At 43.1% G+C, this 15,099-nt stretch overlaps 1 protein-coding gene across 1 annotated transcript; it reads right to left on the reverse strand.

Annotated features, from left to right (window-relative positions):
- Positions 1-619: 619 nt before the first annotated feature.
- Positions 620-13,030, reverse strand: LOC306755778 (uncharacterized protein). The gene is made up of 8 exons (XM_079240293.1): positions 12,971-13,030; positions 4,289-4,367; positions 1,810-1,986; positions 1,621-1,731; positions 1,487-1,543; positions 1,246-1,422; positions 1,047-1,163; positions 620-963 (listed from the first exon to the last, which is right to left on the reverse strand). The coding sequence occupies exons 3-8, from the start codon at positions 1,975-1,977 to the stop codon at positions 895-897; spliced, it is 699 nt and encodes a 232-aa protein (XP_079096419.1). The 5' UTR covers positions 1,978-1,986; positions 4,289-4,367; positions 12,971-13,030; the 3' UTR covers positions 620-894.
- Between the last annotated feature and the right edge of the window lie 2,069 nt (positions 13,031-15,099).

Here is a 15,099-nt window from a genome sequence, read left to right on the forward strand (position 1 = left end):
ATTAAATATGTACTTTTTTTGTTTGTTTGTTTTGAGGCAAAATACTGCGTACACTTCTACGCTGAATTTCTTAAAGGTTCGACTTTCTGAAAATTGATTCTGGCAATTATATCTAAAGCTAATCAGCTGCACTGCACTATTAGTTAATAATCAACCCATAAACAAAAGATTTCCATGTTTCACCACAAAATAAAAGAACAAATCTGACAGGTCAAAGAAAATAACGCATTTTACACGTGTTGTTTTTGTCCCCAAGTGTTTTATTCGGTATGCAAATTTTCTTAACTACGTAAGAAATAGATAATATTGATTCTCAGTGCTATCAAAATAAGAAACAAAGAGCTTTTTAAAAAATGTGAAAGGGGAGAGACCGACCTGATGTACGGAGCAGGACAGAGTCTCTCTGGAAGAATACCATCCTCTTGTGGCTGGAGGGGGTATTACCTCAATATATTATATATATAATATCTTATATATGTCTTTACAGAATCATTAGATTCATTCTTTGAAAAGAAAATGATTTTTTCCAGTTTCTCATCATATCCCACACATAGCATCAAGCAGGGAAGCATCTTTCAGCCACGCAACAGCATAACATACACATAACTTCTATATTGAATGATGTCAATGTTCTTTATTTATATTGCGTTCCAAAAGATCAAATGACAATTTAAAAACACTAGAAAAACAATTAGAACAATTCAATAATAAAAGTACAACAAATCAAGGAGAAAAGAGAAAGTGTGACCACACCACTAAGTGTTAAACCCCCAGATAACAGATATAATCGGCTGTCATGATTAGAAGTGCTGCTTTTAGTTGACTCGCCGCCCTCCGCATGCGGATGCAGGTTAAAAACATGCAGACGCTGCATGTTGTGTGTTCAGGTTGATTTTAAGCACCAGGACTGGTCATGAGAACCTCCTTCAACAGTGGCTGGTGAGTCTCAGCATCTCTGTCACCCTGCAGACACACAAGAATCCTGCTTCAACAAGGCAACACATCAACAAATGTTTAACGTGGACGGTGATTTTGCTGCTTCGTACATTTTCCTTCCACCTGTAGCACAGAGCCATGATGCCCAAAACTGCAAGACTGATGCAGATGCACAGCTGCAAGGCGACCAGGACGATGAGAGTCACGTCCATGCCTGTCAGCAATCTCTGAACAGGAGAGGAAAAAGAAAGAGACTTTAGACAAAACTTGCAACCTGAACACGAGCCTGCGTTCGTTAAAGCTGCTCACCTGGAAATGATACGCCACATATCTGCAGTTATCATCATCTGACCTCCAGCTGTCATCAGACCTCTGGTTGTTGCACATCCACATGATGGAGGAGTCTGATAGGTCGATAGCGTACAGAACAATGCCAACGATAGCCAGGAGGGAGCCGACTATGTTCATGAACACAGAAAATCCCACCTACAGGGAGGGTTTCATTAGTCTGGCAGCCTTCCACCCCAGCGAGTGTTTCAGTTTCACTTACCAAGCAGACAGAAGGACACGAGTCCGCGAGAACAGACACGATTCCAACGGCGATGAACTGGAGGGAAAACAAGCAGCTCATCAAAAATGCAAAATATTTCTATCTGTTGATGAGAAATGAGGTGTTTGTTTTACCACTCCTCCCAGCCAATACGCTGCTCTCAAGTCAGTAATATCCTCAGGATGCATGCTCATTCGTCCCGGGCCGAGCCCAATGTTGAACAGGCCCACCATGATCTGCACCGCCTGTAACACGTCCAAAACCATGAAAACTTCCTCTGTTTCACCTCAACAAAGCAACATTTCACAAGTTCGATTCCTCACCCCGAGACTTGCCATCGGACTGTACATCATGCCTCTGCGGACGGAGCACAATGCCGGGCTGTAGCACAGAGCTGAGAGGATCTGACACCATGGAGGCAGCATGGAGCCGCTGTCGGCCTTCACCGTGACCACCGTCACATCCTTGTCTTTGGCCACAGAGATGGACATCTTCCACACCTGCAGCAGAAACAGCAGACGTACATGGAGCAGAGATTAACGCTTAAAAATAATCGTTTTTTATTTGTTTAGACTTTTTTCACTTGCATTAACTCATCCAAACAGCTCTTAACTACCACTGAACTAGGTATCATGTAGTAATCTGTGTTATTATTTGTGTGTTAACTGAAGTGAAACTGTTATTGAGCATTAGTTCGGCTCTCCAGACTCTTCCGCTCCTCAGCTGAACGTACAGCCTACATGACTACGCTGTGGCCTCACCATCATTTTCCATATGGTTTCAAATATGGTCCATAAAATCACATATGGTGTGCCCCAGGGATCCATTTTGGGCCCAGTGCTTTTTAACCTGTACATGCTCCCTCTTGGCGTGGTCATGAGGAGACATGGAGTAAACTTCCACAGTTACGCTGATGATAAACAGCTGTACATCTCCGTGTCTCCTGATGACACCAGGCCAGTGGACGCACTTTTTAACTGTATTTTAGATATCAGATCCCGGATGACAGAGAACTTTCTTCAGCTTAACCAGGCCAAAACTGGGACTTTAGTTATTGGTCCTGAAGCCCAGAGAGAGAAACTTTTACCTAAGCTACAATCTCTGTCTCTTAATCCTTCCCTACAAGTTAACAATGTGGTGGATCCGGTGGTGGATAGGGTGCAGTGCTACTGATGCCTGCCTTTGCGCTGCAAACGGCTCCTCGGATGGGGTTTCCACGACTAGTCCGTCTGCACTTAGCTCTCTCATTTAGATGTGTCTAAAAAGGGGGATTGGAGGTATCTTTTTATATAGTGTGTCTTCCTGTGTGTGTTTTCTTTTATGTCTGATTTTAAACTGCAAAGCGCTTTGAGTTACATATTTTATGTTGGAAAAGCGCTTCATAAATAAAGTTTGATTTGATTTGATTTTACATTCAATCATCACCATGAATGCTCCTTCTTTTAGAGGTGGCTCAAGTCAACGATGCATAAATATAAATTCTTCCACAAGGGTTAAATAATAAGAAATATTTTTTTTTAAAATTAAGGTTTTATATTTGATAGAGAGACACCAACTTTTCTTTTCTGAGAATATGTACATTATTTGTTAAGAAGTCAGAATAGGGTTAAAAAAAAAACCCAACAACAAATGAGCAGAAAAACATACAAGTTGGTTTGTATTATTTTGCATAAACAGCTTTTTAGTTGTGATTTTTATTCCAAACTGTCAAATGTTCTCATGTCAGTGTCTTTAATATGATCTTTTTTTTTTTTTCTTTTATTAGAATAGTCAATAAAAAATTCTTCTGTGAATTTCAGTAAACATTTTTCACCACTTTTGCTGCATGACACACAGACACACACACACACACACACACACAAGAATGAACGTCATTAAAATAAGCAGCACATCAGTCAACAGAGAAGAGACATTATGTTTTCTGCAGGTAAAATCCACAAGTTGGAATATTTTCTTGAAAGCAGGAAAGGGTAAATTTACATATATTTTGAGTAAAGTAGATCTTCGTCTCTCACATGAAACAAAACATATAAATATGATAAAAGACTTGAGACAACTTTCGTTTTCCTTCTTTTAATCAAATTTGTCTCGTTAAAACCTGTCATTTCATCCTGATTGTTTGTTAAAATGAACACTTTCTTTAAGATTATATATTTGTCCATATCTGCATCTCTTCTATCTGCATTAAAGCACTATATAAACACATCAGCCTGGAAGATCAGGGATTAAGGAGGAAGTCCAGAATAATTTCCAGTAAGTGCCAAACTTCCTCATTCCAATGTTACATAGTTTACAGATTAACTCATGCAACCCATGTTTAAACACAAATGATTAATAAGGATATTAAATCTGACTTTACTGGACGAAGAACCATGTTTGGTCACTTAAAGGACACAAAACCTCTGTATGCTGCATAAAATCATGCAACCACACAATTCTCCCCACCAGTCATCAAAGATCAGGTTACATCCCAGATTTCCCATCTAGATTGGCTAAGATGGGAGAAACACTAAGTACACTTACTACTGCTGCATATATATATATTACACACTATGGCTCATAATGATGGGACACTTTCCCATTAGATTTAATGGGAAATAGTCCCAAAACTTATGACTCCAAGTGTAACTATGAAGGGTTAAATACTCACAACACACATAGACATGACGCATTTTAAACAACTTGAAAATAAAAGATAATAAAATGAAATGAAGATGAGTTATTACTTTCTCTACAGGCTGTAAACACACCAGGTAAACATCTTATCAGATTAATGATCACCGGTATGTTGACACAACTCACCTGATGTGTTGCTTCAAACTGAAACTGTTTAGTTTACAGTCGCTGCTGTGAGTTCAGGAAGACGGAAACCAGGTACTTCCTGTCAACAAACCCTTCAAAGTTAAAGCAAGTTTATGCACGGGACACTTCAAAACTAACAAAACAATAAAAGCATGAAAAAATATTTAAAAGTGGTAAAAAACGCAGCAACAAATGGCAAAAATCACAATAAAAACATCAAAATTATACAGAGCAAGATACATTAAGTTACTATATTTAATGTCTCTCTTCAAGTTAAAGTAGAAATACTAAAGATGTTTTTAAAAAAACATAAAAATTTGCCTAAAAATAGTAATCTGTGGCATAATCGTTTACATCTTTTAACTATTTTTAACTCTTATTTATCTTTCTTTGTTAAAAAGAATTGTTGGAGCACCCTGAATCACCCCCTTCTGGGGATGAATAAACTATCTATCTATCCATCCATCCATCCATCTCTTTGTAAAAATGCTTTTGACAAACGTTTTAACCATCATTAAAACAAATTAATAATGTAATTTCAAAGCATAACAAACATTTTTTTTCCCAAAGTGCACCCCCTTCCAACACCCCATCGTCATCGCCACACAGTCTTAGATTGACATGAAGCTAAGTACAGAGGACCCTAGTAAGGAAATCCCAGAAGCTGTCTGCATCAGGAGTCAACAGGACCACAGCGACTGGGGCACCAATCACCAGACCAACATCTGTAGCCAACATGAACCCAAGAAGCAGAGAGCTCCTTCTGAGCAATACCGTTAAATACATAATATGATGAAATGCATGAAAATAGCTAACTTAAAAATAAATTTAAAAAGGTATGATGAACAAGGAATATAATAAGTATAACACATTTTAAAATAAAATATGTCAAAAAAAGAAAACAAATAAAAAATTAAAAGATCTTCACTACAACAATAAATACTAAGTAAAAGCCTAATTAAAAAGGTGAGTTTTGAACCTGTTCTAATTTAACACATACTGATTCAATCTCAATTCATAAAATGTTCAAGAACTATTATTTTTCATGATATGCATAATATGATATGGGGGGGCGGTAGACAATGGGGTCCTGCCACGCCCCTATTTCCGGGGCTGTGCCGGGGGGGTTTGGGCGGGGGTGTGGTGCTGTTCAGGGGACCTGGGTCTGGGCTGGCCTGGCAGGGGTGGGACTGCTGCTGGCCCTGGGTGGTGCTGGATCGGCTGCATGTGTGGGGTGGTGGGGGGGCGTTGACAGGGGTGGGGGGTAGTTGTGGGGCCCTGATCGGGGCCCTCCTATCCCCTGCTCCCCCGGGGGTATCTCACAGGGGACACGTTGGGAAAGAAAGGTGAGGGCGTGCAGGAGCCAATGGATGAAGTGGTGGATGAATGTTAGGGTAGAGGGGGAGGAAGGGGAGGAATCAGGGTGTAAGAATTTAGGAAAGTGGGTGGCCGCTGGGATAGGGGGAAGGGGGGGTGTATGCAGATGGGTGGGGGTGTGTATGTGGGGTTATGTTGGTGATACGGGGGAGTGATGGGGTGGGTGTACAATGAGGAGTGTGAATGTGGATAGAGGGGTGTAGGGAGGTGTGTGTGTGTGTGTGTAGAGTGGGGTATGCGTGTGTGGAAGAATGGGTGATTATAGAGGGAGCAGGGATGTGTGTGTGAGGGGGTGTGTGTGTATAAAGAACGGGGGTAGGAGAGTGTGAGTTTGAGCGTGTGTCAGAGAATGGGTGTATAGGGTGTGTTTAAGGAGGAAGTGTGGATGCGTGTGCGTGTGTGTGTGTGTGTGTGGGTGGAGGTGGGTGGGTGCATATGTGTGTGTGCACATGTGTGTGCGTATGTGTGTTTGCGTGTGTGTGTGCGTGCGTGGAGGGTCTTGGTGCTCGGGGAGCGCTGCTGGTGCACTGGGGTGCGGCCTGGCTGCCGCTCGGTGGCGGTCTGGGGATCCCGGCCCTCCGTCGGTGTGGGCTGGGCCCTCTGCCTGCGGGGGTGGGGGGTTGCTTCCGAGCTCTTGGGGCCGTGGGGCCCGCGCTCTACCTGCCCTGGGGGGCCGGTGCCCGGCGGGGCCGGTCCTCGCTGGTCCGGGCCTGCTGGGGCCTGTTCCCCCTGACTGCGGGGGACTCTGGCTGGGACCCCCCTCTGCCGCCTCCTGGGTCGGTGCATGGCTGGCTCCGGGGTGGGGCGGTTGGGGTCTGCGCCTGGGGGTGGCTGCCGATGGCCCGGGTCTCGGGGGTACTCCTGGCGTGCCTCTTGCCTTTGTGTGGGAGGGGTCACACTGGCATGATCACCTTTTCCGGAACACGTTCCACTCTGCATGTTCTGCATGTGACACAGTCACCGAGTCGTCTGCAGGTTTATTCACTAACAGCAGCTAGTTTTCTCATTTCTGTTTGTTTCTCATTTATATTTAACTTTTTACATTCATAGTTTAATTACTATGATCTAAAGTTGGCTTGTATGTGTATGTATATGTGTTAATACTGGCGAGTGCGTATATGTTTGTGCGTATGTATGTGAGTGTGTGTGCATTGAGGTGTGTATATGTATATGTGTGTGTATATATATATATATATATATATATATATATATATGTGTGTGTGTATACATATGTGTGTATATGTATGTGTATGTATACGTGTGTATGTGTGTGTATGTATGTGTGTATATGTATACATCTGTAGGTTGTTTTTTTCTTTTTGGGTTTTTTTTTTTTTTTTTTCCTCTCCCATTCCTTTCTTTTTATCTCTTTCACTTTTCTTATGAGGTGTTTTTTCTCCTTTCTCTGTCTGTCTTTCGTCTATCCTCTCTGGTCCAGCAGTACAAACTCTACAATTCAAACAATAATACAAAATAAATATAGAAATAAAATAAAAATTCAGAAAGTCAAGGGGATCATTATATCTATAAAGCTTCCCTTGGCAGAGAAAATTTGCTCAGCAGAACATCCAGACCATCATTCTGCTGCCTAAATGCTGGACAGGACAAAAAAAAAAAAAAAGATTTGACTTTGAGGTTGAAAGTCAGAACTGGGAATGATGTTCTAACTGGGTGTCAAAAAAGTCGGAAAACAGGATCCCCTTTGTATTGCTTGAGACTTGAGATGCTAACATGTTAGCAACAGCAACACAACTTATGGTTTTGGACATACACGCAAAACGCAAACTTTATCACTGTGTAGAAGTTACAAAGCACTACCTTTAACTCTAAGTACAATAACATTTACACATAAATGTGTGTACTCTTGGTTTCATTCAACCTTGTTATGTTGGGCAGCCATCTTTACTTGTAAGCTCAGGGTGGGTTGGTCTGCTCTCACTTTTCCAGTTGGATTTCCTGATGGACTGGTGACCTGTCCAGGGTGTACCTACCTGCCTCTCGCCCAGTGACTGCTGGGACAGACTCCAGCTTCCCTGCGATCCTGAATTGGACTAAGTGGTAAAGAAACTGGATGGATGGATGAAATGGTACTGATCTGAATCAGTTAAGCCTAGTTTCCACCAACAAGTGCAGGGCGGGACTGGTAACATTTTTTTTTGCAGTACCACAGGAGAGTGTACCCTCGTGTCTAACAAAGCCCACCCAACTAATTTTGGGACACTTCCATTGAGGTATCAATCTAACCAAACTGACCCAAAAAGGTGGAGCTTGACACACTGCAATCCTTTGATTGATTGAAAAGAAAAACAACAAAAATATACTTTCCATTCAACATATCATGAAAACAAAGCAGTGTAGGGGCTGGGGGGGACACTGGGAATGGTGGGCATTGGTCATGGAGGCCTTGGTTGGGGTCCACCTGCCCCCTGCCCCCCCAGGTTGTCTCATACGGGGCATGTTTGGAAGGAAAGATGAAGGTGAGTGGGAACGAATAAATGAAGTTGCGAATGGAAGGTGAGAGAGTGGAAGGGAGTATAAGGGAAGAAATCAGGGTGAAATAATTCAGGTAAGTGGGTGGGCAATGAGACGCGGAGGAGGGGTGGGTGTATGTGGATGGGTTGGGTATGTGGAATGATAGAGGGGGCATGATGTGATGGATTGTTATTTGTGTATAAGGAGGAGTGTGAGTCCGGATGGAAGAGGGGCTAGGGGGTGTGTATGTGTGTAGAGTCTAGAATGTGATTGGGCATGTATGTGAATAAAGGGGGGTATGTAAGTGGGGGCTGGGGGTGACTGATGGGGTGTGTGTGGGGGGGAGGTAGTAGTGTATAAGTGGAGGTGGAGGGGTGGGTTGATGTGTGTGTGTGTGTGTGTGTGTGTGTGTGTGTGTATGGAGAAATGGGTGAGTGGGTGTGTAAAGGGGTGAATTGGGACTGAATAGAGGGTGTGAGAAGAGGAGTGTGAGGGTGTGTTGAGGGGGAGCATGTTATGGGGTGTGTATTGGGGAGTATGTGGGGGGGGGGCAGAGGAGTGGAGAAGTGAAGAGATAGAGTGTGTGTAGGGAGGGAGTGTGTGTGTGTGGTTGGAGGGGAAAGAGGGTCTTTGTGCCCGGGGAGTATGACTGGTGCGCTGGGGTGCGGCCTGGCTGCCGCTCACTGGCAGTCTGGGTGTCCTGGCTCTTCGATGGCGTGGGCTGGGCCCTCTGCGTTTGGGGGTCGGGTCGCCTTTGGGCTCTTGGGGTCTGTTCCGCCTTATTGTGGAGGACTCTGGCTGGGGCCTCCACTCTGTCACCTCCTGGGTGGGTGCATGGTTGGCTCCGGAGTGGGGCGGTCGGAGCCTGTGCTTAGGGGAGGCTACCGGTTGTCCGGGTCTCCGGTTTTTCCTGGCCTTCCTCTGGCCTGTGTATGGGCGGGGCTGCATTGGCATGATCACTCTTCTCCGAACACGTTCCACTCTGAATGTTCTGCATGTGACATAGTAACTATGTCATCTACAGGTTTATTTACTAAGAGCAGCTAGTTTTTTGTGTTTGATTTAGCTTGTGACTTCTAGGTTCTCCTGACAATTGATAGCGTCATCCTCCCGCAGGGGGAACATGACTCCAATGTGTATAGGTGATATCGGCACGCGTGTATGCGTGCTTACGTATATGCATGTAGGTTGCTCGCTTATTCTCTTTGAGGTGTTTTTCTGTTTTCTCTTCTTTTCGATTCCCTTTCTGTCCCTTGCTTAAATGCTGGAAAAGACAACAAATCATCCAGAAGGGGCTCAAAAACAGAGCAAATCCCCAGAGACTTTACAGCCCATTTTGAGATTGTCCGGGAGAGACAACAGGTATGACACTGCCAAGATGCTGACAGTAGGAAACGCCCAATTAGCTTAAATGCAGCTCATTTTATCAGAAACCCATCGATAGGAGCTCCGTCAACCAGGTCGGATTCAGAGTAGAGCTGCTGCTCCTCTGGCTCGGGCATCTGGTTGGATACTTCCAGGACACCTCCCTGGTGAGGTGATCTGGGCACGTCCCTGTGAGAGGCAACCCCAGGACAGATCCAGGACATGCTGGAAGGATAACATCTCTCAGCTAACACAAACGATTGCAGTATTTAGTGTATCTATGAAGTCGTGTTCCTCCAGAGGCAGCCCTTGTGGCGTTGGTCTCCCATCTTGCTAGACACTTGATACTGGGTACGGTTACATGATGGATTTTTTTTTATTCAGAATTAAAATCATTCTTAACAGTATTCTCCTTTAAGTTTACATGGAAATAATTCCAAATGGACATTTTCATGGAAAACATCCTGAGTTAATTCCACTTTAGAGCGGCAGGTTGGAAAGGATTCTGATTGACGTCTACCGGAAATAAAGTTCGCTTCCTGCTTCTTGTCTTTTAGACTTAGACTTTATTCATCCACAAGGGAAATTCTGTTGTCACAGTAGCTCAGAACAGCAATAGAGGAAGAAATAGAACAGCAATAGTAGGTAAGAAAAAAAAAAAAGTAAATAATAAAATAGAATAGGTACTATCCATAAAGCAATCTGGAATATGTACACTTTTACAAAGATAAAAGATAAATAAAACAATCTAAAGTAAAATTGGCAATATAGAATATGGAAATTTAGAAATTTACAATATATACAACATGTGACTAAATGCAGTACCAGTTTACACAGGGGCTTTGAAATGAATGTTAGTTATCTGTCACAAAGTGGGGAGTTATTGTACATCTGTATAGAGAATGGTATGAATGTGTTCTTGTAGCGCTCACTGTGACAGCGCAGCTGTAAAAGTCTATTGGAGAAGGAGCTCCTTTGCCCCTCTACAGTCCGGTGGAGTGGATGAGCAGGATTGTCCATAATAGAGAGGACTGCTCAGTCATAACTTGGAAAACTACAAAAGTATCATTTTCGCAGCTATTTTGATTTTAAGTTTGAAGCACCAGCTCGACACGAACATACTACTTTACTTTCTTTTAGCAGATGAGAAGGAGAAGGAAGTTAGATTCACGGAGACGGGAGGTAAAACAACGTGTGGAATATATGCGTCATCGGGACGGACAAAGTAACGAGTATGCGCAGAACGATCGGAATCAACTTAGAGCGGAACGAAGATTAACATGAGAGAGGAATTCATCAGTTCAGATTTAAAATGTGAACACCCGTTACCTCAGAATTAAGTTTAATTTCGAACTGACTTTCGCATTAGGAATTAGGTGTTTACATGGTAATTTTTCGTCAGTTTAAAGCAGAATTAAAGAGAAATTAAAACTCCCATGTAAACGTAGCCAAAGTTCATATGGTGAATCTTAAAAACAGCCTCATCACACACAGCATAGATAAGAAAAAAAAAACTAATTGTGTTAATCTGGAAAAGACATACTGCATTAAGAATGGATCCCTGAGTAAATTTAGTAAGGTGTGGAACTTTTTAAAAGAATTCGTACAAGAACTGGATTTCCGCAAGACCCCAAAGTTGAGGTTGAGTGCCTTATTACCTAAACTATTAGTGGAATAATGAGCAGCAGACACTGTACTCTGGTATTTTATTTTTCCCTTTTATTTATCCATTTCTTTCATTTCCATAATATCATTCTAATAATATTTACCGTTTGTCCTTTTCAAGGTTTAAATTGCCATCGTTGGTCTTCACTTGCAGGTTTGCCATGTCTCTAAAGTACTTACCAAGTTTCACTGTGTTGTTGTGTTTAATGGTATTCATCTGTTTAAATCTGATAATACAAATGGATTGAAAAGAAAACATTGCAGCAAATACTTGCAACTGAGCCGTTTATCTTTTGCATGCATTTGCAAATGTCCTCTTAAAATTTGAAGCAATTTAAATAATTTACCAAAGACTTCACAAGGAAATGTTTTGTATCCGGTTTGGATTCTCATGTGTACTTTTAAACCGGACTTGTGAAAACATTTATTTCCACATCATCACAGATGAATGTTTTCTCCTATGTGGTTTCTCAAGTGTTGGTTTAAGCCCGTCTTCTGACAAAATCTTTGTCCACATTCATCACATTGAAATGGTTTGTCTCCCGTGTGGGTTCTCATGTGTAGATTGAAACTTGCCCTTTGTCGAAATCTTTGTCCACACTCATTGCAGCAGAATGGTTTGTCACCTGTGTGGATTCTCACATGTTGGTTTAAGCTTGTCCTTTGTCGAAATCTTTGTCCACACTCATTGCAGCTGAATGGTTTGTCACCTGTGTGGACCCGTATATGTTGCTTTAAGCTTGAATTATGACTGAATGTTTTTCCACAGTCATCGCAACTGAAGGGTTTGTCTCCTGTGTGGACTCTCATGTGTTGGTATAAATGTATCTTTTGTCTAAATCCATGTCCACATTCTTTGCAGATGAAGGGTTTGTCTCCTGTGTGGATTCTCATATGTTGTTTTAAGCTCAACTTGTTGCTCAATGTTTTTCCACATTCATCACAGTTGAATGATTCATTTTCTGCGTGGATTTTAATGTGTTGGCATAAGTTTGACTTACGACCAAATGTTTTTCCACATTCATAGCACTTGAATGGATTTCCAGCATGGATTCTCATATGTTCGTTTAAGGACAACTTACAGCGAAATGTTTTTCCGCATTCATCGCAGCTGAATGGTTTATTTCCAGTGTGGATTCTCATATGTTGTGTTAAGGTCAACTTGTTTCTCAATGTTTTTCCACATTCATCACAGTTGATTGATTGGTTTTCTGTGTGGATTTTAATGTGTTGTTTTAAGCTTGACTTATGACCAAACCCTTTTCCACATTCATCGCAGCTGAATGGTTTATCTCCAGCGTGGATTCTCATATGCTCGTTTAGGCTCCACTTACGACCAAACGCTTTTCCACATTCATCGCAGCTGAATGGTTTATCTCCAGCGTGGGTTCTCATATGCTCGTTTAGGTTCCACTTACAACTAAATGTTTTGCCGCATTCATCGCAGCCAAATGGTTTATCTTCTGTGTGGATTCTAATGTGTACACAAGGGTCTACTTCATGACTGAAGATTTCACCACAAACATCACATTGAACAGTTTTGTCCCTTGTGTGGACCCTTTTGGGGACTTTTTTCTGGATAGATTGTTGGGAGCCTTTGCCACATTCAGAGTAACTAAGGGATTCTTCTGCGATGTTAGACTTCACATTACTGTTTATACCTGACCCATGTGGCTCTTTGTCACTACATTGTTGTAAGTAACTGTTTGCTTCTGGGTTACTGGGTATTTCTGGTCCTCCACAGTCCTCTCCACCAGTTTCTGATTTGATCTGTTTAACTGGGTTGCTGATTGGACCTTCTACCTCTGTGCTGTCTTCAGTTGGGGGTTGATGAAGGTGGGTTGAATATGACCAAGGCTGAGGGTCATCATCTTCACTTTTCAAAGGAGCCACCATTATTGGTAAATTGGTGCCACTTTCCACCAGTCCATCAACAACTGTTCTCCATACTGACTGAGCCATACTGGAACTCTTGGTCCAACATGTCCAGACTCTGTTTGCAAGTAGACTGTAATCACCAACAGTTGGTGCACATCGCCAAGGAACACTGAAATAAAAAAAGAAAGTTTGATTTTAATACCATACAGCACAATAACCCCCTCTTCATCCCTCACAGCCTCTTTAACGTCACAGTTATAAAATATTGGCATGCATTGTTCCTCATTCAATAAAAACAGTGGGGCAGATAAGTGGATATGGGTACTTCATTTGGAAAGAGTTTAATATCCACTGGCAGCTGTTGTGCTGTTTACAGCACAACAGCTAAATGCTGCTTCTCCATGTTTAGTCAGGGCTTTGGAACGGATTCTGGTCTGGACTAGTTGACCTGAGCTCTGTTTGGTTTATATTCTCTGAACATATCACAGATGTATTCTAGTCCCAAACCATTTGTCTAGGGACTGGACAGCCCATAGAAGGGGATCTGATTTTACATACTACTGGAACACCCCCCACAGGAGACTGAATCTCCCAGTTCTGCTTACTGATCAGAAGATTTGTTGGTGGGATTGAGGAGGTCTTCCCTCCACTGACCCACAATGCCCTGAGTCAAGGTCAGAAGCCCCCCATCCCTACTGTACACTGTTGACGGAGCACTGTTCCCTCCTCCCGAGTTGCCAGATGACTGACCAAAATCTCCTTGAAGGTATCCAGAAGTTATTTTCTCCTTCCCATGCCCCGGTTTGTGCCTCAGCAAAATGCTGAATAATTTTTCCACTTAGCCTCCAAAGTCCCACTGACCAAAAAGACTCGTCCTTCAGCTTGAAGGCATCCCTCACTGCTGGTGTCCTCCAACAAATTTTGGGATTACAGCCCTGACAAGCACTAAAAGCTCCAACTGGCCACCTCAGTGGAACAGTCCACTTGGAGTCTTTATCCCCTACCTCACCCTGGACATGGCTGAAGCTTGGAGGAGTTAAACTTCTCTATGACACGGAACTCCACCAGACATTTTCAGTAGACCCTCACAAAATGTTTGGGTCTGATAGGTTTGACCAGCATCCTCCCACACCGTCTGAGCCAACTCATCATTCAACTGTGGCTTAGAGTGTCCTAGTGTCAGGTGCATATACTCTCAAACATGGTGTTCATTCTGGACAATCTGTGATGAACACAGAAGTCCAACAACAAAACCCCACTTGTTTTTAAATTTGGGGTGGGTGGGTGGGTCCTCTCAATCTCACCCCTTTGCCCATGTGAGCACTGAAGTCCAACCAGCAGAATGAGGGAGACCCCAGAGGGAGTGCCCCCCCCAACACTCCCTCCCAGGACCTACAAAACAGTGGGTACTCTGAGCTGCCCTTAGGTGCATAAGCACAAACAGGCAAGACCAGTCTCCCCCATACACAGGGACACAGGGAGGCCATCCTTTTGTCCCAAGGGGTGAACCCTAACGTAGAGGTATCAAGGTTGGGGCAATGAGTATGTCCACGCCTGCTAGGTGCCTCTCACTGGGAGCAACTCCAGAGTGGAAGAAGGTCCAGCCCTTCTTGAGGATACTGGGTCCAGATCCCAACCGTGAATCAAAGTGAGTCCAACTATATCTAGCTGTAACCACTCAGCTTCGCTCACCAGCTCAGGCTCCTTCTTTATCAGATGTGACATTCCACATCCCGAGAGCTCGTTTCTGGAGCCGAAGATCAGACCGCCAGGATCCCCAACTTTAGCTGCAGCCCAGGTTACACTGCAACTGATCATGGGTGGTATGCCCCCAGGAGGGGGAACCAATGTTACCCTTTCTGGCCAAGTCTGACCGGATCCCATGGTGGTGACCTGGGAAAAACTGGATCAATGGGTTAACTCATCATTGGAGAACCAGGCAGTCCAAATTCTTAATAAAAATCTTGTAACACAGCCCTATGAGAAGCAAACATTGTTCTTGTTAAGCCTGCAACAACAATAAATAAGTCTGTTGTGGTTTGTTCAATTCCTAA

The sequence above is a fragment of the Telmatherina bonti genome (genome assembly GCF_933228915.1).
Source record: "Telmatherina bonti genome assembly, chromosome: 5".
Taxonomy (NCBI): Eukaryota; Metazoa; Chordata; class Actinopteri; order Atheriniformes; family Telmatherinidae; genus Telmatherina; species Telmatherina bonti.